At 40.5% G+C, this 23,964-nt stretch overlaps 3 protein-coding genes and 1 long non-coding RNA gene across 5 annotated transcripts in view; 2 read left to right on the plus strand and 2 right to left on the minus strand.

Moving 5' to 3' along the window:
- The window catches only part of LOC134517179 (uncharacterized), a 38,839-nt gene extending 37,827 nt beyond the window's left edge, over window positions 1–1,012 (minus strand). Inside the window, exon 1 of the long non-coding RNA XR_010071564.1 lies at window positions 960–1,012. This is a non-coding gene — a long non-coding RNA (uncharacterized LOC134517179). The remainder of the gene's footprint in view (window positions 1–959) is intronic.
- A 152-nt stretch (window positions 1,013–1,164) lies between these two features.
- Window positions 1,165–10,431, plus strand: ACTL6A (actin like 6A). Its single transcript, XM_063337688.1, has 14 exons — window positions 1,165–1,303; window positions 2,189–2,265; window positions 2,458–2,632; window positions 3,015–3,115; window positions 4,490–4,587; window positions 5,286–5,380; window positions 5,648–5,754; window positions 5,839–5,928; window positions 6,122–6,183; window positions 6,513–6,627; window positions 6,981–7,061; window positions 8,050–8,145; window positions 9,253–9,339; window positions 9,906–10,431. The coding sequence occupies exons 1-14, from the start codon at window positions 1,279–1,281 to the stop codon at window positions 9,984–9,986; spliced, it is 1,290 nt and encodes a 429-aa protein (XP_063193758.1). The 5' UTR covers window positions 1,165–1,278; the 3' UTR covers window positions 9,987–10,431.
- A 2,072-nt stretch (window positions 10,432–12,503) lies between these two features.
- On the minus strand, window positions 12,504–18,573 carry MRPL47 (mitochondrial ribosomal protein L47). 2 transcript variants are annotated; one of them, XM_063337689.1, is made up of 7 exons: window positions 18,430–18,573; window positions 17,733–17,878; window positions 17,108–17,168; window positions 16,207–16,303; window positions 14,774–14,904; window positions 13,225–13,320; window positions 12,504–12,790 (listed from the first exon to the last, which is right to left on the minus strand). In XM_063337689.1, the coding sequence occupies exons 1-7, from the start codon at window positions 18,513–18,515 to the stop codon at window positions 12,673–12,675; spliced, it is 735 nt and encodes a 244-aa protein (XP_063193759.1). In that variant the 5' UTR covers window positions 18,516–18,573; the 3' UTR covers window positions 12,504–12,672. The 2 variants fall into 2 exon arrangements, with proteins under 2 accessions (XP_063193759.1, XP_063193760.1); XM_063337690.1 differs by lacking the exon at window positions 18,430–18,573 and adding an exon at window positions 18,213–18,409.
- Window positions 18,574–18,615: 42 nt separating this feature from the next.
- NDUFB5 (NADH:ubiquinone oxidoreductase subunit B5) lies at window positions 18,616–23,508 on the plus strand. The gene is made up of 6 exons (XM_063337691.1): window positions 18,616–18,775; window positions 19,309–19,397; window positions 20,354–20,420; window positions 21,207–21,268; window positions 22,297–22,403; window positions 23,255–23,508. The coding sequence occupies exons 1-6, from the start codon at window positions 18,649–18,651 to the stop codon at window positions 23,373–23,375; spliced, it is 573 nt and encodes a 190-aa protein (XP_063193761.1). The 5' UTR covers window positions 18,616–18,648; the 3' UTR covers window positions 23,376–23,508.
- The last annotated feature ends 456 nt before the right edge of the window (window positions 23,509–23,964 follow it).

Below are 23,964 nucleotides of genomic sequence, written 5' to 3' on the forward strand. Positions count from 1 at the left end.
GTGAGACTCATAGCACTAATTTTTGGTTTACGATGAAAACATAAGAAACACTTTTAAATTGTTTACAGTTCAATAATCAATTGCTATTAAGACAAATATTATGCTATGTAACACTTTATAGGTAAATGTAAAGGTAATTAAAAAAAGTAATTCTATTATGCTGACTAAATCTAATCACTTGGGGATCCTTACTACAGCAGTAAGTTACACATCTTACGTGAACTTGAAAAGAACACTCATGATTATACTAGGCCACACACAACTACTCCCCAGCCCTCAAAAAAACCCCCCACATCAGTTCATGTAGGAATTCAAAAAGGTGCACACCAGGAATGCTTGTACTTTAAGCCAGTTCCCCCACTCTCCAGTTAGAATTTTCTCTGATGTTAACCTCTGGCTATGCCTGAGGTCTTTCTTTTGTTCCCTTTAATTCCTACAACTTTATAGTTTCCCCTCTGGTCGTTCTGTCTGAATACCAAGTTTGGCTGAGAACTCTTGATGCCAAACAAGACAATCCAAAATCCTAATTACAAGTTCAACAGCTAAACGGGCAGCTGAGCTGGCAAACCAGAGCTGCCCAACCATCCAGCTCGCCTCAAGGATCAAGGTCTGAGGTGCAGAGAGGTGCCCCAAGCGAGAAAGGAACACCACAAGGTTGGGATATCAAGATATACTTGAAACGCGTTTTATTCTCGGTGGAAGAGCCCAGAGGAGCAGAGACAGTAGCAGGGGAAGGGGCCAGGGAGGGCCCCGCTGTAGTATAGCTGTCGCTCCATTCCACAGCGGCCCCTCTCCACTCACCGCGCTCCTCCCTATCCCCTCAGGCGGCAGCAAGCCCACCCTATGAGCCCTCGGGATTCCCAAGCTACCTTTCCCCACCCCGCCGAACCCAGCAGCTTTCCCCTCGACCCTCCCCACCCCACCTGCCCGCCCAGGCACCACCGTCTCGCTCCTCACACCTCCCGCCTCGCCACTCTCCTCACACTGCCGCTCCCGCGCACTGCACCCGCGCACTGCACCCACGCCTGCTTGCCCGCCTGCTTGCCCGCCTTCCGCTTCCTGCCTCGTGATTGGCTCCCCACGGCATAGCCCCGCCTTTCTCCGGCCGCGATTGGCCATTCTGCTGAACGGCGAGCGCTGCTATTGGCGGCAAGGCGGCAGCCTGCAGGTTAGGCTGATCACCGGTGGCGAGCGGGGCGAAGGCGCTATTGTTGCCGGGTCGCTGAGGAGAGGAGCCGGCGGGCGGCGGGGCCGGGTAGCGCGGGCCCAGCAGCAGCCATGAGCGGCGGCGTGTACGGGGGAGGTGAGTCCGGCGGCTCCGCGCTTGCCCGTCCTCCGTTCCTCCCCTCCCCCGCCCGGCGACCGTGGAGATCGGCGCCGTCCCGTGAGGCGGCGCGTGCGAGCCTCCCGCGGGCGCTTCCCGCCTCCCGCCGCTCCCTCAGGCCCCGGGCGCGGGGGGCCGCGGCCCGACCCTCCTAGAACCCTCCCGCAGCCCTCCCGGTTCCTCCGCAGCATGCGTGAGGAAGAGGAGGCGGCAGGCCTTGTTTACGTCCCTCCCGGCTCTCCCCGGAGACTGGCTCAGCCCCGGCCTTGGGCTGAATTAGCGCCGCTCGAGTGCCGGCTGGCCCCAGAAGACCCCCCGCGCTGTGGAAAGTGGGGTTTCGTTTCCTCCCAGGGCACTTCTGCCCACCCTTCCGTGAGGAGCGGTGTCCAGGTGTTTTGCCTCAGACTTTGGTTTTCCCGAGGGCGTGCAGAGCACCTCAGCGAGGATCGGGGCCCACGGGGGTGAGGTGTGGCAGCCCCCACTGACAGAATTGGTGTTTTCAGGCCCACCTTGCTAATTCTCATTGCCCCCGGGAGGTCTGAGCTCACCTGGATTCGGGTGACTGTCAAGTTAGCACTTTCTGAAAGTTTTGTCATCTTTAGATGCAACTATGTTGTCCCTTTTCTGTTAGAATTCCCGTTTTACTTCTGCTAAAGGAAGGTATTGCAGTGTCCTAGTTAAAGCGTATCTGTAGTCTTGTAATAGCTCTCTGGTAACTGGAGGTATGAATAGAGTTTCTTCTTGCCTTGGAAAAGATGCTTCGACTTGCTTTTCTTCTTTTGCGAGCAAACCAGATGGGGCAGTTAAAAAGTTCACGATCGTGGTAGAGCGTAATAACCATTCACTATCTCTTCATCTTTTCAGATGAAGTTGGGGCTCTTGTTTTTGACATTGGCTCGTACACAGTGAGAGCGGGCTATGCAGGCGAGGACTGCCCAAAGGTGAGAATCTGTGTGACTCAATAGAAATAAAACATGAATTTGTGCCTTAGGTCTTGTGTGTTAGTTACGAGCTTTCAGAATATGCTCATTTCTGTTCTGACTGTATTGTGTAAGGAAAGCTCTGAATTTATGAGCAAAAAAACACTCAAAACATTAATAATTCTTATATACTGCTTATCTTTTGCCTTACAGGTTGATTTTCCAACAGCCATTGGTGTGGTGCTAGAAAGGGACAATGGCAGCACTCTGATGGAGATAGATGGTGACAAAGGCAAACAAGGAGGCCCGACTTACTACATAGACACCAATGCCCTGAGAGTTCCGAGGGAAAATATGGAGGCCATTTCACCTTTAAAAAACGGAATGAGTATGGTGCTCTGTCTTTTTCTACCTGTTTTTAAAATAGCATTGCTAGGCTGCAAAAAGTCCTAGGTTTCATGTAAACATATGCTATGCATGGCAACAGAAGCCGTAAGAACGGATACCTGATTTACAAATTGCATGAAGTATAGTTGGTTTACAGAGTCAGTGGACTTTCATCATAATTCTTGAAACATTATGATCGTGATGCTTACAGAGAAGAGAACTCTGCAAAGCTATGAAGGGAGGTGTATGTCTGCTGAGGACAGCTTTCGACTAAGGAGCTCTACTCAAAATAAAACAAAAAAGGCATTGGAAAACCTTTATGTATTTGTGAAATGGAACAAAACTTAGAAGTAACTACTCTGCTCACTTCAATGTTGTTACAGTTGAAGACTGGGATAGTTTCCAGGCAATTTTGGATCACACTTACAAGATGCATATTAAATCTGAAGCAAGTTTGCATCCTGTCCTTATGTCCGAAGCACCGGTGAGTAAAAGCAGCTTTGCCTTTTGAAAAGTCTTAACTGTATCTTCTTGCTGACTCTGCAAACACGAGTCTTGGGCAAGTCTGACATTGGCTTGAAGGTTACGAATGTTAAAACTTAGCTGCAGAAATAACAATTTTAAAATACTTTGCCAGGTTCTGGGAAGTAATCTGTTTAAGAAACATGTCTAAAAAAGAAAACAACTTGAAATAGTTTGCATGAGTTACATTAGAAATTATTTACAATGTGCTATTGTTTTTCACTTATCAAAAAGGAGTCAAAATTAAAGAAAACATAAATCTCTTTTTACTGCCTAGAATAAAAGCAAAAATATATTTGGATGTCTTATTATGTATTAAGTTACACTTAATAAAACGCCACTGAAAATCTGTCGCTTTGTTCAGCCTTACAACTAATATTACATGATGGAAAATAATATTTATAGTGGAGAAGTTTTGGTTTTTCTGTCTTCATTTCTGTAAACGGCCCTGTAAGGTAAGTGAAGTGAGCGAATACAAATTTCTGGGAAAACGTGGACAAGGTTTCTGTCATTTAATAATGCTCAGCATTTGAAGGGTGGATCTTAAAGTCACAATGCAAAAGGTAGACATGCCATATAAAAGTTATGCCTATCTTTAATAAAATCTTATTAAAAGGATTTTCTTTTTCATTATTCCCTTGTGTTGAATTGTAGCTTGTGGAGTATGGATGAATTTGCAATGGTTATTTCATGTTTGATGACTCAGTGGATGTCTGATTAGAGGTTCCCGTTGGCATTCTCCTTACAGAACTAATCTTATTTTAATGTATTGGCTTGGAAAAAACTTGATGTTTTCAGCAATGTGTAGAATATTTGATATATATATATTCTGGCTTAACTGCAAGTACAGTAGAACAGTAGAAAAATACCTTGGAAACAGGAAAATCTGGATTTATTTTTCTTTCAACTGGGCAAGTTATTTCATGTATCTTTCCCCTTGTAAAATGGGCATGTTACTTGTTTTAGAAAGTTCTTTGAGAGGCTGATACTGGAAGAGCTGTAGAAGCGTAAAGAAATGTCTATTTTAACAGTAAAAGAGTATATCACTTTTGCCCTTCATTTTAAGAGGTCCTTCTGTATTTGTTAGTCGATACTTCTTTATTTCTGTGTGATGGATAAGCATTAATGTATTGTAGTAGAATTGGAATAAAAAAGGTTCTAAAGAAGTAAGTTACTAGAAATCTGTCTCTATAGAATTTTAATATGATTTGAAACCATGGGTATAATAATTCTAATTACTTCTTTAATGTGTTAGCATTCTCTTAGTGTGTTCTAATATAAACATATCTTGCTCTTGGTCACTTATTTGTGGTTTGGCTTATTTTTTTTCTTCTAGTGGAATACTAGAGCAAAGCGTGAAAAACTGACTGAACTGATGTTTGAACACTACAACATCCCTGCTTTTTTCTTGTGCAAAACAGCTGTCCTAACAGCGTATCCTTTGGAATGTTTCACTGCTTCCCCCCCTACCTCCCAGAAATTACAGTAAACTTATTCTAGGTAATTCCTAGTAAAACAGCATGTCTAACTTCTCTGAAATTAATTTTTCCGTAAACATCTAAGGATGAAGTAAACGAATTCTGTTTCTGAACTTTAGGGCTGTTTCTGAGCTTTAGAGCTCAGTTGTGAAATTCTCCTGATGCGACTGTTTTCCTTGAAGATGATGTCTCTCTTTTATTTTATTTTTTTTTCCCCCCCATTGTATACCATGAGTAAGAATATTACAGACTTGAAATGGTGTTTGTCCAGACTACTAAATACAGTAATTAGAGCTTGAAGTTCCCATAGCCTTAAGATGAATATTTGGAATTATTTTAAAGTAATGACATGTTTCAGCTTCAGAGTCTAAATTAATTGCATACACTTAGAGCTTGCTGCATCGTATTGACTTGAAGTCTCACCTTTGTATGTCCAAAGCTCAAGTTGGTTCACAGACAGAAGTTAAATGCCATTCTCTCTTTGAGGTGGTGCGCTTCATAGAAAGATGATTTGCACTTGAAAATGGCAAATCCTTTTGTAGAGCCAATGAAAAACACATCAGGGTCTTCATTCCTCATTATGCTCTTAATTGCATGGCAATATTTTTTTCCTAAGGTGAAAATTACAATATTTTCCTTAATCATTGTGGCTAGTTTTGCTAATGGGAGATCTACAGGTCTCATTTTGGATAGCGGAGCAACACACACCACTGCTATTCCAGTGCATGATGGATATGTACTTCAGCAAGGTAAAAATTTTCATGGATAACAGCATTGCAGTATCAAGGTCAAGTTGGCTTTCTTTCTGCTTTTACACAGATTTAAAAACAACAAAACTCTATCACCTTAAATATGGAAAAAAACCCAAACCAAAACAAACCCTAATGGTGTTCACTGACAAATAGTTTGTTGGGAGAATTTATTCATTATTTCAGTGCTTTCTAGGCTGGGGGGTGGTATTTGGTTTTTTGTTTCTCTAGTTCAGGGTTGTTGTTTTTTTTTTTTTTGACTTTTAGGTATTGTAAAATCACCGCTTGCAGGAGACTTTATTACTATGCAGTGCCGGGAATTGTTTCAAGAGATGAACATAGAAATAATTCCTCCATATATGATTGCTTCAAAGGTGGGAAAGGAACTTTATTTAGTAGTGCGTGCTTGGGGAGAAGCTTGAATGGTTAACTGTTGGTCATGTTTCCTCCGATCTCAGGAGGCAGTTCGTGAGGGGTCGCCAGCAAACTGGAAGAGAAAAGAGAAGTTACCCCAGGTCACTAGGTCTTGGCACAACTACATGTGTAATGTAAGTAGGTCGTTTCTCCCACTCTCAAACTTCCCTAGGCATCTCATAAAGAGGTTTTGGTTGCAAGTATATCAGGTTTTCCTCTTGAAGAACTAGAAAGTCTTTAAAAAAAAAAAAAATCAGTATCAATTTTAAAAAGTCTTTCAAACTCAAGACTGAAATTGATATAACCATGTTATTCTTCACTCCATAGTGTGTCATTCAGGACTTTCAAGCTTCTGTCCTCCAAGTATCAGATTCAACCTATGATGAACAGTACGTCACTCTGTTTTTCTTCTTGTAAAATTGATTATCAGTTGTGCGTGGGGTGCTTCGCCTGTTATTGCTGTTAGCTGGGTTTATTACAGAAGAAGTTTCTAGATAAAATCTGTTTATTTCTGAAAGTAGAAATACAGTGTACATACAGGTGGTAGGTTTTTTTATTTAATTCCAAGATGCATGAGATAATAATAAATATCAAAAGTGTAAGTCATATGTATCTCAATATTCCAGTTGAAACTTTGGTTTATAATGCTACTTAGATAGCTTAACATCCTGTTTATGTTGTGTTGCTTTAATGTGTTACTTTCTGATGAATGCTCCAGGGTAGCAGCACAGATGCCAACCGTTCATTACGAGTTCCCCAACGGTTATAACTGTGACTTTGGTGCTGAGCGTCTAAAAATTCCAGAGGGATTGTTTGATCCTTCTAATGTAAAGGTAAAATAACTGTGATATGTAGTAATTGTAAGGCTTTAAATTACTAGATTATTGCATTACTTCCTTTTGTAGGATGTTCTTAATTTTGTGATTTGTATGTGTGTATTTACGCTCTGTGGTTCTCCTGGGGGTACAATTTGCCTGTGTTGGTTTTGGGTTGGGCTAGCAAAGAACAAAATGTAGTTCAAAATGGGTGGTGATGCGCTGAATGGGTAAATAGGACTTTTTTTTTTTCCTTCCCTAAAAAATGCTTAGCTCCCTCTAGTAATATCTGTATATTCAACTCATTCAGGGCTTCTGCATGCCTTTCTCTTTTGAAGCAATGATATGTAGATTACTAATTTTAATTCTAGGGTTTATCTGGTAACACGATGTTGGGTGTGAGCCACGTTGTCACAACAAGCGTTGGAATGTGTGATATAGACATCAGGCCGGTAAGTGTTAGTCAGACATGTTTTATTTTAAGGCATAGATATTTTTGTGCTGATAGGATTTTTTGGGACTAGAACACTGTTGTTGAAGAAATGTGGATTTCCTAGGATGATGATAAACACATTAGAATAATTCTCTAAGTACTACATATTTGTATAGAGAAACACGTAGAATTACTGTTTTGTCTTACAAAATGCTAAATCAGGATTTTTTACTCTTAATCAGTGTTTCTACCTATATATAAATAGCTAATGTCTAGATTTTGTGGCTGGCACTGCATAACATTCATTGGATTGGCTTCAAATGAGCATTTTATGCTCATAACTTTGAGTGTTACCTTCAGATTTTTGTGTGTGGCAGATAGACAAAAGTTCCGTATGATTGGTTATGTCTAGAAAGTAGAGAATAGAAGGAAGAGAAGAGGTTTAAAAGAAGACCTTTCTTTTTAAAACTATGTTCTAACTTTCTCAGGTGTCAATTTGAAAATATTCAAGTTTGATACGGACTGCATGGGGGTTGTTTCAAAAATTTTTCCTCTTCCGTGGCGTCTCAGGTTGGCTGAGTAGGCCAGGCCATGAGTTGTGTTCACCAACTGCAGCATTAGTGAGACTGAAAACTGTTGCAGTGCTGTGGGGTTTTCCTTTGTGGTTGGAACATCCATCTGTAAGGAAACCAACAGTTCGGATACTGGAGGTATCTGTAGGTGTAGGGTTCTCTACAGTAGAAAATATTCTGTGAAATCATTTAGAATCATTAATCCCATAGCTTCTGTCTTTCTTGCGTAGTTTAATATTAAGCTGCCTTCAAATATTTTTCAAGTGATTGAAAACCTAATTGGATTGTGAGAGGTAATACTGTTAGCACCAAGTGATGTATGTATTATTGCTCTCAATTATATGTCCTTGAGTGCCATTCCTCTCTGTTCTGTGAAAGAGTTGTTTTCAGAATGATTTCAGAGTTAACATTGTAGGTTACTTATTCTCTTTTTAGGGCCTCTATGGCAGCGTGATTGTAGCAGGAGGAAACACTCTAATACAGAGTTTCACGGACAGATTGAACAGAGAGCTGTCTCAGAAAACTCCACCGGTAAAACAACTCTTTAAAGTGCTTCATTGAGTTACTTATCGTTTTGCTTTTCCGCCGTATAAATACACAAGCATGTATCATAGTGTTGACTTTGTTAGGAACCCAGCAGCTGAGGAGATTTCTGTGGGGTAAAGAAATCTCTTCTCTAAAGAAAAGAAAGAAGTCTCAACAAGTTCTTCTATGAAATTAATTCCAGCAGATATTATAACTGCTTCCTCGATATTTTACTTCTCCGTTCCTGCTTTCAGGTTGTGATTCTAAGTTCTGTAATTGTCCCTCAGCAACAGTCACTATTTCCCATGATGGCCTCTCCTGAAGTGCTGCTGACTAACTTGAGGCACATTCAGTCTTTCTGGCTGAGGTCTTGTCACTTTGTCATGGGAATTGTTCTTCCTGGATTCTACGGACAACTCAGCCTACTTGTAGATAAAACCTGGTGGTTTAACATACTTGTACTTATTTTTTTAAAATCACTTGATGTCAAGGAAAGTATTAATACCTTACACCTGTGTTCTCAAGAGTACATGTAGCTTATGATATTTCTTGAAAATTCGTATTCAAGAAAAAATGCTCTACTTGTAGCAACTCCGAAATCATGAATGTTACGAGAAACTAGGAAAAGTAGTTCCTTGCTGCTGCTATAATAGCCGAGGAGGAACCCACTGAAATTCAAAGATCTTACTGCTACAAGGCATTTTGAAAGCAAAAGGAATGAATGGGTCCAAAAAGGACCAGAGGAGTGAAGTTCAGCAACGTCAGACATCTTAGTCCCAGTGCATGTTTTAAGTAGCCAAGTGTTAGAGATGATGATATATACTGTGAGCATTATTGCTCTCTACCTGCCCTGTTTCTAGCCTTAAACATTTGCTGCTGCTCCTTGTTGGGAGACAAAGATAAAAGCCGCACGTGCTCTGTTCTGCTATGGCTATTCTTCAATTCTAAGCACAGGGCAGATGAGCATTATTGCAAGTTTATTAAAATTGACCTTGTTCACTCGCATGTTGGTATATACACCAAGTTCTTTGTGCTGTCCTTCTCTTTTCCCTAAAGATCACCCACCTGCAATTTGTATGATTGTTCTTTCATTTTACCTTCTTTTCTGTTCAGAGCATGCGCCTGAAGTTGATAGCGAACAACACAACAGTGGAGCGGAGGTTCAGCTCTTGGATTGGTGGTTCGATTTTGGCTTCTTTGGTTAGTAAACCTCTGTTACTATGTTGCTACACTAAGCGACACTGGCACCCAAAAATGTAATTACACCTATGTGTGCATTGCAGAGTTTGTACTACCATAGCAATCACAGTCTTGTCTATCCTCCTGGTAAGGTAAAGAGAATCTGTTTAAAAAACAAGACAATATGAGCATTTCCATTCAAAAAATAACTTGCCATTTTTAATGGCAAGGTGTGCATGCTTGAAATACGGTATCTAGAAATGACATGTATATGGTGCACCATGACAGTAGCATACCTGTTTCTGCGTCGTATTCCCAAGCTTAATTCTATACGTTACTGAGTTACAAAATGGTTTGTGGGGATTAATTTAGCAGTATGGGAAAGGGAGACAAATCAGCTTTCGGTACTGCAACTTCCTGTCTTTAGTTTAATCGCTACCGATATAAAACTCACAGGAAATAGTTAAGCAGGTCAAGTCCTCTTACCTCATTTAATGTAAAGACTTTGGTAGTTTTTTCCTCCTAGGAAAAGCTAATCATGTTTCCCTTAACCTTTTTTTATTGTGTGTGTTGTTTTGTTTTTGTAGGGTACTTTTCAACAGATGTGGATTTCTAAACAAGAATATGAAGAAGGAGGGAAACAGTGTGTAGAAAGAAAATGTCCTTAGACCTCTCACTGTGAAAACTGCTGCCTGCTCCGTGCTCCTTCTGTTTTATAGCTTTAGCATACTCAGGAATGGGATGGACTCTTTTTTGTAGAAAGTTTATATTGAATTTTTTGCATAATTCAAGTTCCATTTTTAACAAACCTTAGAAATTTTGAGAGACCTAATTGGTACTATCATAGAAAAAAGATTTTTACATCCCTTGTAAAGCAATACTTCATGTAACAAGCATTTTATAATTTTGTATAAATGTCTATTTTTCTCTAGTATCTTTTCCTGGGAACAGCTTTACAGTTTAGCGAGTAGAGGCATAACCTTGCAAATGCCCGTGCAAATTTATTAAAAATCTGTTGTCTACTTTAATATATTAGTCTTCCTTGCTGGTACTTTGGCCTTAAATTGCTCTTATTTTTCTCTTAAAAAAATAAAATTTGGTCTTTTATTTTGAGCAACTTTGTGAGTACTTGGAGAGAAAGTTACTCTTCTGTTTTAAAAATTGAAAGTTTGTATTTAGTAATCTACTATAAAGTGACTCAGTTCAGTGTAACTTTGACTCTCTAATGACAGTGTTACATTCCATGTAGTGAATGTTCTATTAAGCACTGGTTTGCTAATTTTCTATTCTGGAGCAATTTCATTTCAGTAAACTAATCAGTGCTTTCCACTTGATTTCTAAGAATGTATTTAATGCCTTTGTGATGTAGGTGAGAAGCAAAACTTGTTCGAGACAGGGAAATTAACGCCAAGAAACATCTCTCCAGGACAAGGAGCGTAGTCATAGAAGAGCTCAGGATGTGGCTTGGCATTTTCCAGGGAGCTGTAGCTCAGAGGGGTGGCCACTACTTGTTTATTGCTGATCGGCTCCCTCGGCTGACTCGCAGCAGGGTCAGTAAGTGCCTGCGTCTCGCGGGGGGAGTGTGCACTCAGGGTCAGAGGAAGTAGGAAGATTTTTTTTTTTCAGCAGGAACCGGCTGTCAAGATGCAGCTCTGTGTTGCTGTTCAGCTTACTTCGGTTTCCAGCTGTGTGATGTTCTGTATTGGGACACAATGAAGTTTTGCTCCTTATCTTAAAAACTGTGGAAAACCAAATAGCATTTAACTGATTTAAAAAAAAAATAATAAAATATAAACAGTACTGCTACACTTTTTTCCTTCCTAAAAGACCTTGTGGGTAAATAATGATGAGGCCTCTAGTTGAAAAGGGTTTGACATTACCTCCAAACAATAAAGTAATATATCAAAACAGCCTGCCTTTGTCCTATCATGGTAACCATTAGTTTGCTCTTGTGACAAAGTTGCTTGCTCTAGATTTTCAAAGCTATTGACAAACAACATTTCTGTCACAAAATGAGGCAAACTTGACGTAAGTCACCAGCTACTGTTGTCACCCTGGAAGAAAAAGACTTAGTCTAGTTTGCATCCAGGTAGAGTGTGGAATATCAACTGAACTTGTATCTTAGCACGCCGCAGTGAATAATGCTTTATAAAATTACTGTGGCATCAGTGAAGTACTAAGATTGACTGGGCAGCTTGTTGCTGTAAGTGAAGATATAAAGTAGGCTTTTTTTGGTTTTCTTTTGGTTGAGACTATGAATTTTAAGCTTTCCTTCTGTGACATGTGCTTGTGTTTCATTATGTCTAATCAACTCTTATCTTCTGTGTATCTTAAAAGAATTGCAGTACGCTGGTAGTATCTGTGAATGTTCTAGCACCATATGGAGAGCAAAACGCTTTCTGGGGTTTTCTCACCACTGTAAAGAGTTTCTGTGTAAGAAGTGGGTATTTTGCGTGATGCAGAGGAGTAACTGAAGGTCAAGATGATGGAGATAAGACATGCCTATCTCCTACAGTTTTGGTTCCCTTGGAGCTTCCAGTGTTTTACCAGATTATATTGTAGCACGTTTACTTCCTGAAAAAACAGTATTTGTGACTTTATTCTAAGTTTCTACACAACCTCATCTGAAGGTTAAAAGCTGTCATGAAGTAGGTGTTTACCATCAAGTGAGAGCAGTAGCAGTACCCTTCTACTTCAGTTTCATAGAAAACTATTACCAGTCTTCCTTCAAACATTTTGCACACTGTAAAAAAGCACTGCACAAAAGTTGAATTTATACCTAGGAATGTAGGTATAAAGACGGCATTGTTAAAAGTTCACATGCTAAATATTTCATCCTTTCTAATAAACCAGTTCCTTTTAGCAGACTGAAGAGCGTATTTTCCCATGTTTTTATGCAGAAAGCACAGGTAACTTAGGTGATGTACCAGTAACGCAGATGATCAGGGAAACAACGGCTAGTACGTGAACTTCTGAGGCTCTCATCATCCTATCTGGTTTTAATGCACACCTGTAAACCACAGCAGGTAAATATTATCCCTACACTTTATACTTTCATCTGGCAGTCAGCTGCTGCTTTTCATATTAATGATGTATGTCTCTTACAATAGCTGATTAATATGTCAATTCTCAAATGTTTTTAGAAACAATTGTTAGGATTAATTTGAGTTATGCACCAAAGCTGCTTTGTAATTCCAGATCACAAGTTTAATTTAGGTCAAATGTGGTTTTAAAAAAGAAAAAAGATGGAGACTCTCAGGAATGCTCAGTCAAGTTGTTCGCTGGTTTCGGGACTTGTTTCATGTTCCAGTCACAAAGATACTCGAGCAATTGCTTCAGCACTCTTCCAGCGTGTTACTGACTCTGAGACTTCACAGCAAGGTGAGGGAACTTCCTTTCCAAGACCTTCTGCCTCGTCTTCTCTAGGTTTTTCCGCCTTGCCCTTCTACATAAAGACTTTTCAAGTCTGAGCCTGAAATAAAGTCAGTGCGGTTAATTTCCAGATAGCTTGTAACAACCTTAATGAGTTCACCCCCTAGTCAAATAGAGGCTCCCAGTGATTAACAACTTCAGTATTAATTTGCTTGCAATATGCAAAAGTGCCTGCAAAGCAAACTTTTTTTTTTGCTTTTGAATTCTACAAAAATTCAACCTCTGGGAGGATCTCGGGTAGTCTGCATGTAAAGTTACATTTACAGTACAACTTCAGAGATAACCAAATCTTTTAATAACTAAGATGGGAAGAGCAAAAGAAGAAACAGAGCAAGCTGTAACTTTAAAAAGCTTTGTTTTCAGTCTACTAGCTGTAAAAACAAGATTGCTACTATTTTTACCTTGCAAAGTGGAGTAAGGAGGACTGAAGAACAGATCAGAAAGTAACTTGCAATGTCAAAAAAGTCTTTTTACCTGATGAAGTGATTCACATGAGGTAAGTAATAGAATTTCCTCTTTTTGTATTTTTTGTTCAAGTACCATGGTATTGGCCATTCCTTGTACGAGTACCTGTTAAAGATAGATAAAAGTGATTATAGAACGTACGCTTTTTTGTCTTCATTCGTAGATTCTACCAGTTACATTTGGTTACAGTAGGGTAATAAAGCGGTCTGACGGGTAGATCACAGAATTTGTATGTGGGTATTTACTTCTGGCTCTGTTGCTGGCTTAGTTTGTAACTCCACCTCGTACATCACTCGGCGTCTTTCCGTAGAAAGTGGTCTTGCGTTAAAAACGGTAGATGTTTGGAGAGAGGGCCCAGTATAGATAAAGATTCTTTGCATTTATATTTTAAAGTTACTCCTTCGTAACAAAATGTTCAAAAGCTGATGTCAACAAGCTGTGTGTAAAGTTTTATTTCTACTGCAATTTTCTTTTAAATGCCAGTGTTGGAGTGTCATGTCAAGTGCAAATCTGCCTGAACATAAGTCTTTCCCTCTAAATATAGACTTTATTATTTCTGCTTGGGGTTTCTCTTGCATATGGGCTGCACAGATGGTTTGTGCAGACTTACCTACAGACTCCAGTGCATCCAGACTGTGTCAGACCTACTACTGTGCGTGTGGCAGTTTCTGCCTGTGCTTACAGACCATTTTGCGTCACCTGCCCCTTTCCTCCTGCTTAAAGTGGGGACTGGACTTCCAAATGTACGAGCAAACCCTTCTTTGGGAACAACGTTTCCATGCAAAAAGAGGTGTACAGAAGCCTTACCCTAGAGACGTAAGTCTACTGGTTAGTGCATTTGGTACTCTGCTGATCTATATTTAATGGGTAAATAAGTGGATAACAACTGAATATTCACCATTATAATAGTGTGTGACCTTGTGTTGTCTACACTGTTATTGCAGAGCTGAATACTGTAATTAGTGCTTCAAATGCCAGTATGATGAGGGTAAAATACTGGTTAATGAAATAGCAGGTCCTGCCAGAGCCTTCAGCATCGTCACCTGAAACTACAGATTATTGAAAGTATCTGGACAATAAATAATTCTAAAGGTAGATGCTTCTAAGTTCAATATCTGCAAAGAGTAGCAGGGAATTCCAGCAGATGTTTATCTGGCTGCAACCAATACTTTGGGTAGTTGTCCCCCAATATGTTTTGCATTATAACTAGGGAAGTCCAGATGGTTCAACTTGAACAGTACTCCCTGGTCCATTCATGCGTTACAGAATAGCTATAGTAACAGACATGTCCTAGTACAGAAATCATATTAGTTACATGGAACTAGTTTTGTTATAATTACTGGTCAAGTTTGCCACTGGATTATTTAGCAACAGTTATAACCACGTTAAAAAAAACTAAGCCATCCAAAACTCAAGAAGAACCTGAACGCTGACCAGAAAATGTGTTTCTTTCTATACAGAATATGCATCCTTTCTTGATTGGATAAGGATTTTTTGGTAAAGAGGGACACCACAAGAAAAATTCACATGTATGAAACAAACACTCTCTTTTTCATACCAGTAGGTGCGTCCTAAGAAGTCATGTCTCCACTCGCCAGGTACTGGTTTTTCATGGCCGGTTTGTAAAAGCCTTAAAGCAATTTCTCTTTCTCTGACAACCAAGTCTATATTTTTCATAGATTTTTGTACCTGGAAATAGGAAATAGTTTTAGGATGAGCCAAAAAAACAACACTGACAATCTAAGAGATCTCAAATGAGCTGCATCTAATGCTGATGCCAGAAGGACAGAAAGCTCGGAGCAGGGGCGGGAAGGAAACAGAAGATACACTGTATGTATTTCTGTCAGATGGTTTGTAATGGCTGTTTGTTGTTCTAGTGTTCACTTTGGAGCCTGGTCACAGCCTCAGCGATGCCCGTTGATCGATCAGGAAGCTGCCTTGACCAAAGTATGACATTAGTGTTGAAGGTTTTTAGTCAGGTTTGTCTCATAATATTACTGTAACACACACTATGTATGGCAACACATTAAACACTTTGAGAAGCTGCTAGAGCTAATTTTAATAAGCAGATTGCTGCATTTTGCCTCTGTGCGATCATAGTATTTAACTGGTGCTTCATTTTACTTTTCTTTTGCTTCAGCCAAAACCAAACAGGCGATTAGTAAGATTTGACTTTTTGAAGTGTTGGGACCACCTGCTTCAGTTCCCTCCCAAAACAAGTTCTTCCGTGATTTGTAGTTGCTGAATATGGATGTGTAGGTGGGACCAAGCAGAAAATACTGTTCAGTACAGTGATGAAACGACAGGAGTAGACCAAATAAATTCATGTCTGACACAAAATACAGAGATCATAATGCAGCTGCAGATGCATGTGATGGCAAATAGCAGTTAAATGATTAATGATACAAAGAAATTCAGGGGGAAAATGTAAAGGTCAGACTTTTCCCAAATTATCCAAGAATCTCTCCTGTCAAATAGCTGGATTATTTAACTGGACGTGAAGATGTAGATTTCCACCTGTGAGACATAAGTGTAGAGAGGGCAGTTGATGTATAAGTAAATGAAGTTTTCAATGATACCGAGGAAAGAATTTAATAAATTAGCGGTAGAATCACAATAATGCAAAAGAAGTAGGGGATGACAAAAGTGAGGACAGCAAAGACCCAAAGGACACAAGTTTGGAGAAGACAGTGTCAGGCAAGAAGCTGGCAACAGTTAAGAGAGAAAACAAAAAAAGTTTGAGAAGGTTTATCAGGAAGTTTCTAGAGATCCTCTAGTGCCGTTTCACAGCATGAAGATAGCAAAATATTTCTTAACATATAGCAGGTGGAGAGGCCTTTCCCACTATATTGCTTGAGCACAGTGTTTGTGCTTACACTAATATCAGGGAAATAATTTTAAAAATGGTCTTTAACAAGTTTACAAACGCTTCAGCTTTCACTCAGCAATTTTACTTAAGAGTTATGTTTTTAGCTAGTATGAAAAAGTTACCTTTTCTAATCGTTCTGGACTTGGCATAGGCCTGTGTTGTCGTTTTGATTCTTGCTCTAAAGTTAAAAGCATGTTTTTTTCCTTCAGTAGGACATACCTAGATCAGAAAGCACAGTACTTCAAAAATAAGTTCTAGATGCATTGGCAATTATTCACTCACTCCCCTGCTGGATAGAGCACCATTGTCCAACCTATAGTCCCATATCCTATACCCACTGGCTTCACATAAAAAAGCAAAAAAATACTGAAAAATACTGGAGAAAGCCCAGCAGAGGTGGGCAGGGGAGGGCTGGCGTACAAGACGCACAAGGAGAGGCTGAGGGAGACAGATGTACTTAACCTGGAATAACGAAGGCTAAGGAGGGAAGAGGTTAACACCAGGTAGTCTTCTGCTACCTGACAGAGCCAGGCTCTTCTTACAGGTGCACAGCAAAAGGACAAGATACAGCAAGGACAAAACTATTCACAGTAATACTGAAGTACTCATTTAGCCCTGGCACAGGTTGCCCAGAGTAGTGATGCAATCTCCATCCTCAAAGACTTTCAAAATCAGGATGGATGCACACTTGAGCAATCTGATCTCATGTAGAGACCTCTAATTTAGAGGTCCCTTACAAGCCAGTCTGTCCTGGAGTTTGAACACCCCCAAAGGGCTCAAACTCAGCCTCCTCCTACCAAACGTGAGCCCTTTCTACTGGACACAACTATCACACAACCCCCTGAGTACAGCTTTCGTATTCTGAGCAGTACCACAACTCGGGCTGCTCCAAGCCCAAAGCGGGCTAAAGTGTGCAGAACTGCATGGCACACTAAGTTTCCTGGCTATTCAGTTCACTAGCCACATTTTAATTAAGCATGCAGAGCTGCTTTGAAAGAAAAGAGTTCACTAAAACTTACTTACCAAAGTTTGTGCAAGTCTTCACTACTCTTGCCCCTTAGCTGCTTTATATTCCATGCATCCCCTGTAATAAAACCAGCAAAAAATAATCAATTTAACAGAACAAAGTTTGCTTATTCTGAAAAAAAAAACCAGTGCCTCTAGCAGCAGGCTCGGCTGACTCAACAGACCAAGGATCACTTTTCTAAAAAATACTGCCGCTTGGAAAACTATCCTTGTAGATATTCAGCTTTGCTTTAAATATACAAATACATTAAAAAGGCAATGATGCCTACTGTTTATTTGTTTGTAAAAGGCTAAACACAGCGAAAGCTGTAAGATGAATCTTTACATCGGAACATTTTTCTTCCATGGTACTGTATATTTCATCAAATGACATTTGTGATACACTCTCATTTAAGAGCAAAGCAGAAGATTTATAGCAAAATATTTTGCTGCATAATAGCTATTTACTTTCATAAACACAGAACACACAGAAAAAATAAAACTGACAGGCATAAAAAGCACAAGCACATGTATGTACATATAAAAAAAGGTTTTATGTAGCTATGAATACTTTCTATAATGGAAAAGAGTACATCAGATTTCAGCTCAAAAATCACTATCAGAAATGCTAAATATAACTCACCAGACTTTACTGTTTTTTCTCCCCAGTTTCTCGGATCATCAAAAAACTCCTCCAGACCTTTCCGAGACAGAGTAGTGTGCAGAAACTTCAGCTGGTGGAGCGGCTCAGCTTTTGTAAGGTTCTTGTGGAAGAGGTTCTGCGTCAATCTGCATAAAAATTAATGGGGAATTAGATATCAAAGAAAAAATATTCGGCTAAATGAGAGTATTTCTTTCATTCATAAAGGCACAAAAAGGTCCTACAGACAGGTGAATACCACTGTCTAGGGGCTAAAGATGCGATTTCACCTCTTCATAAAAATGTCATTTAAGTGTTTTCTCCTTTACCCTCTATCATTTGCCTATAATCAGGGATAAAAAAGTTTGAAAATTAAAAAAAAAGAATAAGATTGAGCTACACTGGAGAAGAATACATCCTCCTACACTGACTTATAAATAGCAAAAGCAGAAAATACACGGTATAAGCAGGAAGAACCCTCACGCTGAAGCACAACGACCGCAGACTGGCGATGCGCAGCAGACGCCTCACACCGCGTTTACGCGGTGCCTCGGAGCATAAACCACCCCGCGACCGAGGCCCCGACAGCCGGCCACGGCGGGGGCAAGGCCGCTACGGGCGGCTCTCCTCCCCCCGGGACCCCGCGACGGGCCGCAACTCGCCGCATCCCGCGCCCCGGCCTCCCCGCGCCGCTGCCCACCCGCGGAGGCCGGCAGCCGCCGAGCCCAGCCGCAGGGCGCCCGTGAGGCGCCGGCACAGGGTGGCCATCGCCACGGCGGCCGCCATCGCCGCGCCTCCCACAATGCCCGGCGCCGGAAGGAGCGCTGAGGGTCTGCCCTTTTCCAAGATGGCGGCCGCCTAGCTTCACCCCGCCGCGGAGAGCGGCGCCGCCGGCTCCGCCCCCCTGCCAGTTCCAGCGATGGCGGCCATGAGCCTGCTGCTGCGGGCAGCGGCTGCCTGGGGAGCGCGGCGGGCGGCGAGCGGCGCGGCGGGCGGCTTTCGCCTCCCCTGGCTCGCCGGGGCCGCCCGCCTCCCCGGCACCGTCGGTAGGGCCTCGGCGGCGGCGGGAATGAGGGGAGAGCGGGTGTGCCCGGGGCGAGGTGACCTTGGGGAGCGGAGGAGCGGGCCCGGCTGAGGAGAGGGACCCGGCTGAGGAGAGGGGGGGCCCGGCTGAGGGACGCTCGCCTCGGGGGGTGCAGCGCGTATCTCCCATTTCTCTGAGAAGTTGCAGTTCTTGGGTAGATGGTGGATGGGAATTGGCGGGCGGCCAGGCTTCCTAACATACTAATTTGTGAATTTGCTTGGCCCTGTATAATGACATTCTGTCATTTATTTGTGGGGACTTACAGGTAGAAATAGATATACGTCTATGTGTAGAAGAAAAATAGGTTTGTTCTAGGAGAATAGTAAATCAGGCAGGCTTTTAGGAACATTGATATCCTCTGGAAAACCAGCTCGCCACTCCTCAGCCGCTGCCGTATGCTGGTTTGTTTGGTTTTTTTCACGTGTGTTGCTGACCTTATCCTGGCACAATCACCAAAGGGAGAAAAAAACCATAATACTTTGGTTCAATTTTCAGCTCCTGTACGACATAGCAGCGGCCACGGGAAGAGAATGTTTATTATCAAGGCCACGAGTTTTTATGATACTCGATTTCTGAATTTGTTGGTGAGTTAAAAACAAATTTATTACATTCAGTATAACACATCCCTTGCAAATGGTGTAAGAGCATCTGAAATATAATTTTCTCTATTGTTTATGTGACAGCATCTAAAACATGGTTGTTTTAGATTCTATTCACATAAATATTCACATAAATAAGAATTTCCAGCCCTCTCCTAAAGAATTTTTTTTGTCACGTGTTGTAAAATCAGGGCCAGGTGAAGTAAAAAGATCCAAGATCAGCGAAATGGTGAAGATTGTGATGGGTGCTTAAATTAACGTTGCGGTAGCATTCTTAAATCATGTATCTGTGTTCATATATGTGTAACCTACAAATGCTTTCCACTCCACCCTCTTTTTAAAAATGTATTAGGTTACTCCTCTGCAGGGTTTTTGCCTTCAGTTATTTAAACCGCTAATACCAGAGATTAGACTTGGGAAGCCTGACCTGCGTTCGACCCCTAAAAAGCCAGGTTTCGGATAAGGCTGATTATGATGGGTAACAGCCAGCCTGATACAATTCCCTTCGTGCGATCAGGCTTCCTTTATCTGTCTTCTGCAGTCACCAAAGCCAGCAGCAGTTGTATTTATGCTGGATTATATTGCAGCGGTGTTAGTGCCTCATTCCAGTTAAATGCTGGAGCCGGTCATCGCAAGGTGCTGAGCCAGCGTTCAGTGATGGCATTACTGTCTGCCTCTGCAGAGACTGACCTCTCCGGAGATTGAAAGCTCATGGAAAGCTCTAAATAGGCTTATGGACTGACACAGCATCGCTGTTTCTGTATTCTGCTTTGTTAATTAACTCATTTTAAGCAGCAGTATGTCTTTACATCCAAACCCCTATCCTATGAATGCAAACCTGAGAATAATTGGCTGTTCGTCATTTTCAGACTGACTTCATCTAAATTTTGTCACGCTGAGTTTCCCATACCGTTTCTTTTTTCTTTTTATCCCCTGGACAGAGATTCTATGTATTTCTGACGGGAATACCAGTGGCACTATTCATAACATACGTCAACATCTTCATTGGTGAGTGTTCTGTCATGGCTAAGCTAAGTACGCAGCCCAAATTACTAAATGGAAGCTAAGTATGCTGGATAGAAAAGAGAGATCTTTTAGGGCTTGCTCTGTGGAAGACCATGACATAGGCCTAACAGTTGTGATAATATTGTATAAGTACATAGAAGATGTTCCCTGTATTTTTATTTTTCTGTAGTTGTTGCTTTTTTTAAAAAAGGCTTTCCACATTTTTAAAAACAGAAAAATTCCATCTTTTGACAGTCTTTGAAACACCTGTGAGGTTTAGTGAACAGTTCTCCTGTATTCAAATGAGGAGTTTGTATGACCTTGTTTTGTGTCTTTAAGAAGGCTGCATACACTGCAGCTGTAGCTTTTTATCTCTCAAAAAAGCCAAAATTCTGCTTGGCAATACGTGCTTTAAATCTACTGCTGTAATAATACAGAATGAATTTAATAGAGAAATTAGGAAAAAAAATCCATACTTTCAGCTTATATACTTTAAAGGGCATTTCTGTGGACTTAGGTATTTGTTCTGTATAGCTGCTAATTTCACCCTTCTGTTGTGTGGTTTAAAGTCTATGAGCTAGATACGGGCAGCATCGAGGGAAATGTCTGGAAAAATTACAAGTCCAATTTTTCTGAATTGGGCTCAGATTGAGGGATTAAGTACTCTCTATGTGAAATAATGATCTTTTAATGATCTTTTCCTAATGTGAAAGGCAGAACAAATCTAAGGTACTTAATTCAAGTATTAGTGGTTTTTTTTAAATGTCCCTCCCTTCCTTTCCTTGTCAGGTGAAGCTGAACTTGCAGAGATTCCCGAAGGTTATATTCCAGACTACTGGGAGTACTACAAAGTGAGTGTAACATGGGAGAGGGTGGCATGTTATGGATAGCCTTCCTCTTGATGGTGCTCTGGGGGGTACGATGATGAGGATGACCACATTGGGTATCAGTGTAGTAGAACTTGAATTGTGCAATTATGATTTTGGGAAACTTGCTTTTTTTCAGCTTTATGGAACGTACATGTTGCTGTAGGAAATCTGTTCATTGACACAAGTAGATGGGAATGATCTGTAACCTTATGCAAGTGAACTGCTGAAGCTATATGCCAAGAATTCTTTTATAATATTCCTAAACAGTAAGAACAGTCTTCTGTTCTCTTTATTCTTAGCATGCAGTCCTTGTTTTGTCTTTTGTTTCTTGCTCTGGAACTACAACATCTGAAGATACTGGAGTTTAAAGTGACAATACTTTCTTTTGTTTGCTAGCATTGTTTTGAAGTCCAACATCACGCATGCTTTTATATCTAGAATTGAAGATTTTTATAGTCAGAAACTCAAGGTTACACTTTTTTAATTTCATTTTATTTTCCTAAAATTAGTTCCTGGCTTATTGCTGCAAGCACTTTTTTGGTTTTGATAGGAATTAACTGAATTCAGCAATACTATTATGATTGTTTCAACTCATTTAGACTCTTGCTTCTAGTAAAAATTACTTCTATGTGGAAGCAAAACTTTAAAATGTTACTGATTACTGTAAGAGCTTTGGAGTCCATTTCTGTGATTAGAGTGGCAGTTTAAGGAACTTTACTTCAACAGAAAGAAAATACATCACATGTCTTCCATTAACTTTTGATTTTCCTATAGAATAGTTGTTTACGGGTTTATCTTGGCATTAAAAATGGTAAAAGAAATACAGCTTTTTAGGGTTCGGATCTTACAAATAGTTGAGCGTGTTTTTAACTTTACTATTATCATTTGAATGGCAGCATCCATAGTGTTGATGACATATTTTCAGGACTGGGAACATGCAACACGATTCAGTTATGATGACATTTCTGTGTGGAAATTGTATGAATAATCTTTGCTTTTACATTTTCCAGCACCCTATAAGTCGCTGGATAGCTCGTTACTTCCTTGACCCCCCTGAAAAGAACTATGAGAAAGAAATGGCTTTGCTTGATGTTGAAGCGAAGAAAACTGAGATGAGGTATGTTACGTAATTGAGTGTTTTAAAACACTAATACGTGCTGTAGTTGACTCTTTTATTTTGGTTAACATACTGAGTTGGATGCTGACATAACATGCTTATTCCTGCATCACTTGACCCCGAGTCCTCGCTGCACTGGCTGGTTGTGGTACCTGCCCTGCCTTCTCAGTATTAAGATTAGCAGAACTGCAAGGATCCAAAGGCAGTCTTGTAAATCAACAGTGTCTCTTCAAAACAGTTCATATCTATAAAGGTATCTTTAGCTCTCTCTTCGCAAGGCAGGAAACAGACAGCTCTTTCTGCCTCTGCTAATGCTCGTAGCTTAATTGAGTAGCTGAACGGCAGTTGACAGGACCGGTCATGTTCCTTGTTGCTGTTGAAAATTTTGTGGGCAGCAACCACAGTGTTGTACTGATTTATTCTACACAGAGGAAACTGTGGCGGTAGAAGACAGTCTGTGTTCCACTAACTGTTGCTATTGGGACCAAGACAGCATAGTTCTTTCTACCATCATATTTACTTTCGATTTTTTTGCTCCTGTTTATTTTTAGTTGAAAGCTGTATCAAGTCTAGCCCCTTACTAAGCAAGAACCTGTGACAGAACTCCTGCAAGTATTTTTATTACCCTTTAGTGAGATGACTTGCTGAAAAAAATTGAAATAGAAGGATGTAATAGCTCATGTTTTAGTTGAACCCTTCATATTTTGGTATTGCCTGTTTCAGTAGTATTTTTAAACCATAGATGCTAAACTTATTGCTGTTGTCAGTAATGCCCTGATGTTAAACATTGATATATGTACGATCAAAACTAATAAACTTCATGTTGAGTGTGTCCGTTGCTCTTTTTTTAGGCTGATGGAATTGGAGGCACGCAGACTGATGAGACACAGGGGAGATGGACCTTGGTATCATTATGAAACACCTGACAAAAATCTTATTGACAATTCTATGAAATCTACACCTGACAATTAAACAGACAATTAAACAGTGGTCTTAAATGCATACCAACAAATTGTGACTGAGCTATGTAATATACATCCTGCTGTTCCACTGACCGAAATGAATAAAAATAAACAATGTTTGTGTTGATTCCGATAACTTGAAAGACACTGTGCGGCAGTTAAGCTCTTGTTAATCAAAGAAAATGCCTTATATCAGTTGCCAACAATTAGTCCTTTTCTCCAGAACATCAATGTAGAATGGGCTTTGTGACCTAATATATGTGAGGCAATTTGGTAATATTAGTCTTCATCATATGATTTCTAGTATTTAAAGTTTTAAATGAAAAATACAGGAAACGGCGAGGCTTTTTTCTTTCATGATGCCTTGTGTCAGATAATTTGTGGAAGAGGAACTAAGAAAGAAAAATACCTTCAGATCTTTGGAATATTAGGATTATATATACAACTTTAGCCAAATATTTTCTTTCTCATTACTTGTAGTCAAACTCATCTTCCGTTATTTTTTCCCAACTTGCATATTGTGCAACATGTGCTATCATTTTCTCTGCACTATCTTAAAAGTTTCTCTCTTTAGATATCTCTTGGTTCCGTTCATCCCT

The sequence above is a fragment of the Chroicocephalus ridibundus genome, chromosome 6, assembly GCF_963924245.1.
Source record: "Chroicocephalus ridibundus chromosome 6, bChrRid1.1, whole genome shotgun sequence".
In the NCBI taxonomy this organism is placed as follows: Eukaryota; Metazoa; Chordata; class Aves; order Charadriiformes; family Laridae; genus Chroicocephalus; species Chroicocephalus ridibundus.

Bases quoted from the DNA above. Each gene is read 5' to 3' on its own strand.
- MRPL47 (XM_063337689.1), bottom strand. From the start codon at position 18,515: ATGGCGGCCGCCGTGGCGATGGCCACCCTGTGCCGGCGCCTCACGGGC. The intron at 17,879-18,429 runs GTGGGCAGCGGC...ATTTTTATGCAG, and splicing joins GCGGCTGCCGGCCTCCGCGG to ATTGACGCAGAACCTCTTCC. The intron at 14,905-16,206 runs GTAACTTTTTCA...TCCTATTTCCAG, and splicing joins GTCCAGAACGATTAGAAAAG to GTACAAAAATCTATGAAAAA.
- ACTL6A (XM_063337688.1), top strand. From the start codon at position 1,279: ATGAGCGGCGGCGTGTACGGGGGAG. The intron at 2,633-3,014 runs GTATGGTGCTCT...ATGTTGTTACAG, and splicing joins ACCTTTAAAAAACGGAATGA to TTGAAGACTGGGATAGTTTC. The intron at 3,116-4,489 runs GTGAGTAAAAGC...TTTTTCTTCTAG, and splicing joins TCCTTATGTCCGAAGCACCG to TGGAATACTAGAGCAAAGCG.
- NDUFB5 (XM_063337691.1), top strand. From the start codon at position 18,649: ATGGCGGCCATGAGCCTGCTGCTGCGGGCAGCGGCTGCCTGGGGAGCG. The intron at 18,776-19,308 runs GTAGGGCCTCGG...TTCAATTTTCAG, and splicing joins CCGCCTCCCCGGCACCGTCG to CTCCTGTACGACATAGCAGC. The intron at 19,398-20,353 runs GTGAGTTAAAAA...TCCCCTGGACAG, and splicing joins CTCGATTTCTGAATTTGTTG to AGATTCTATGTATTTCTGAC.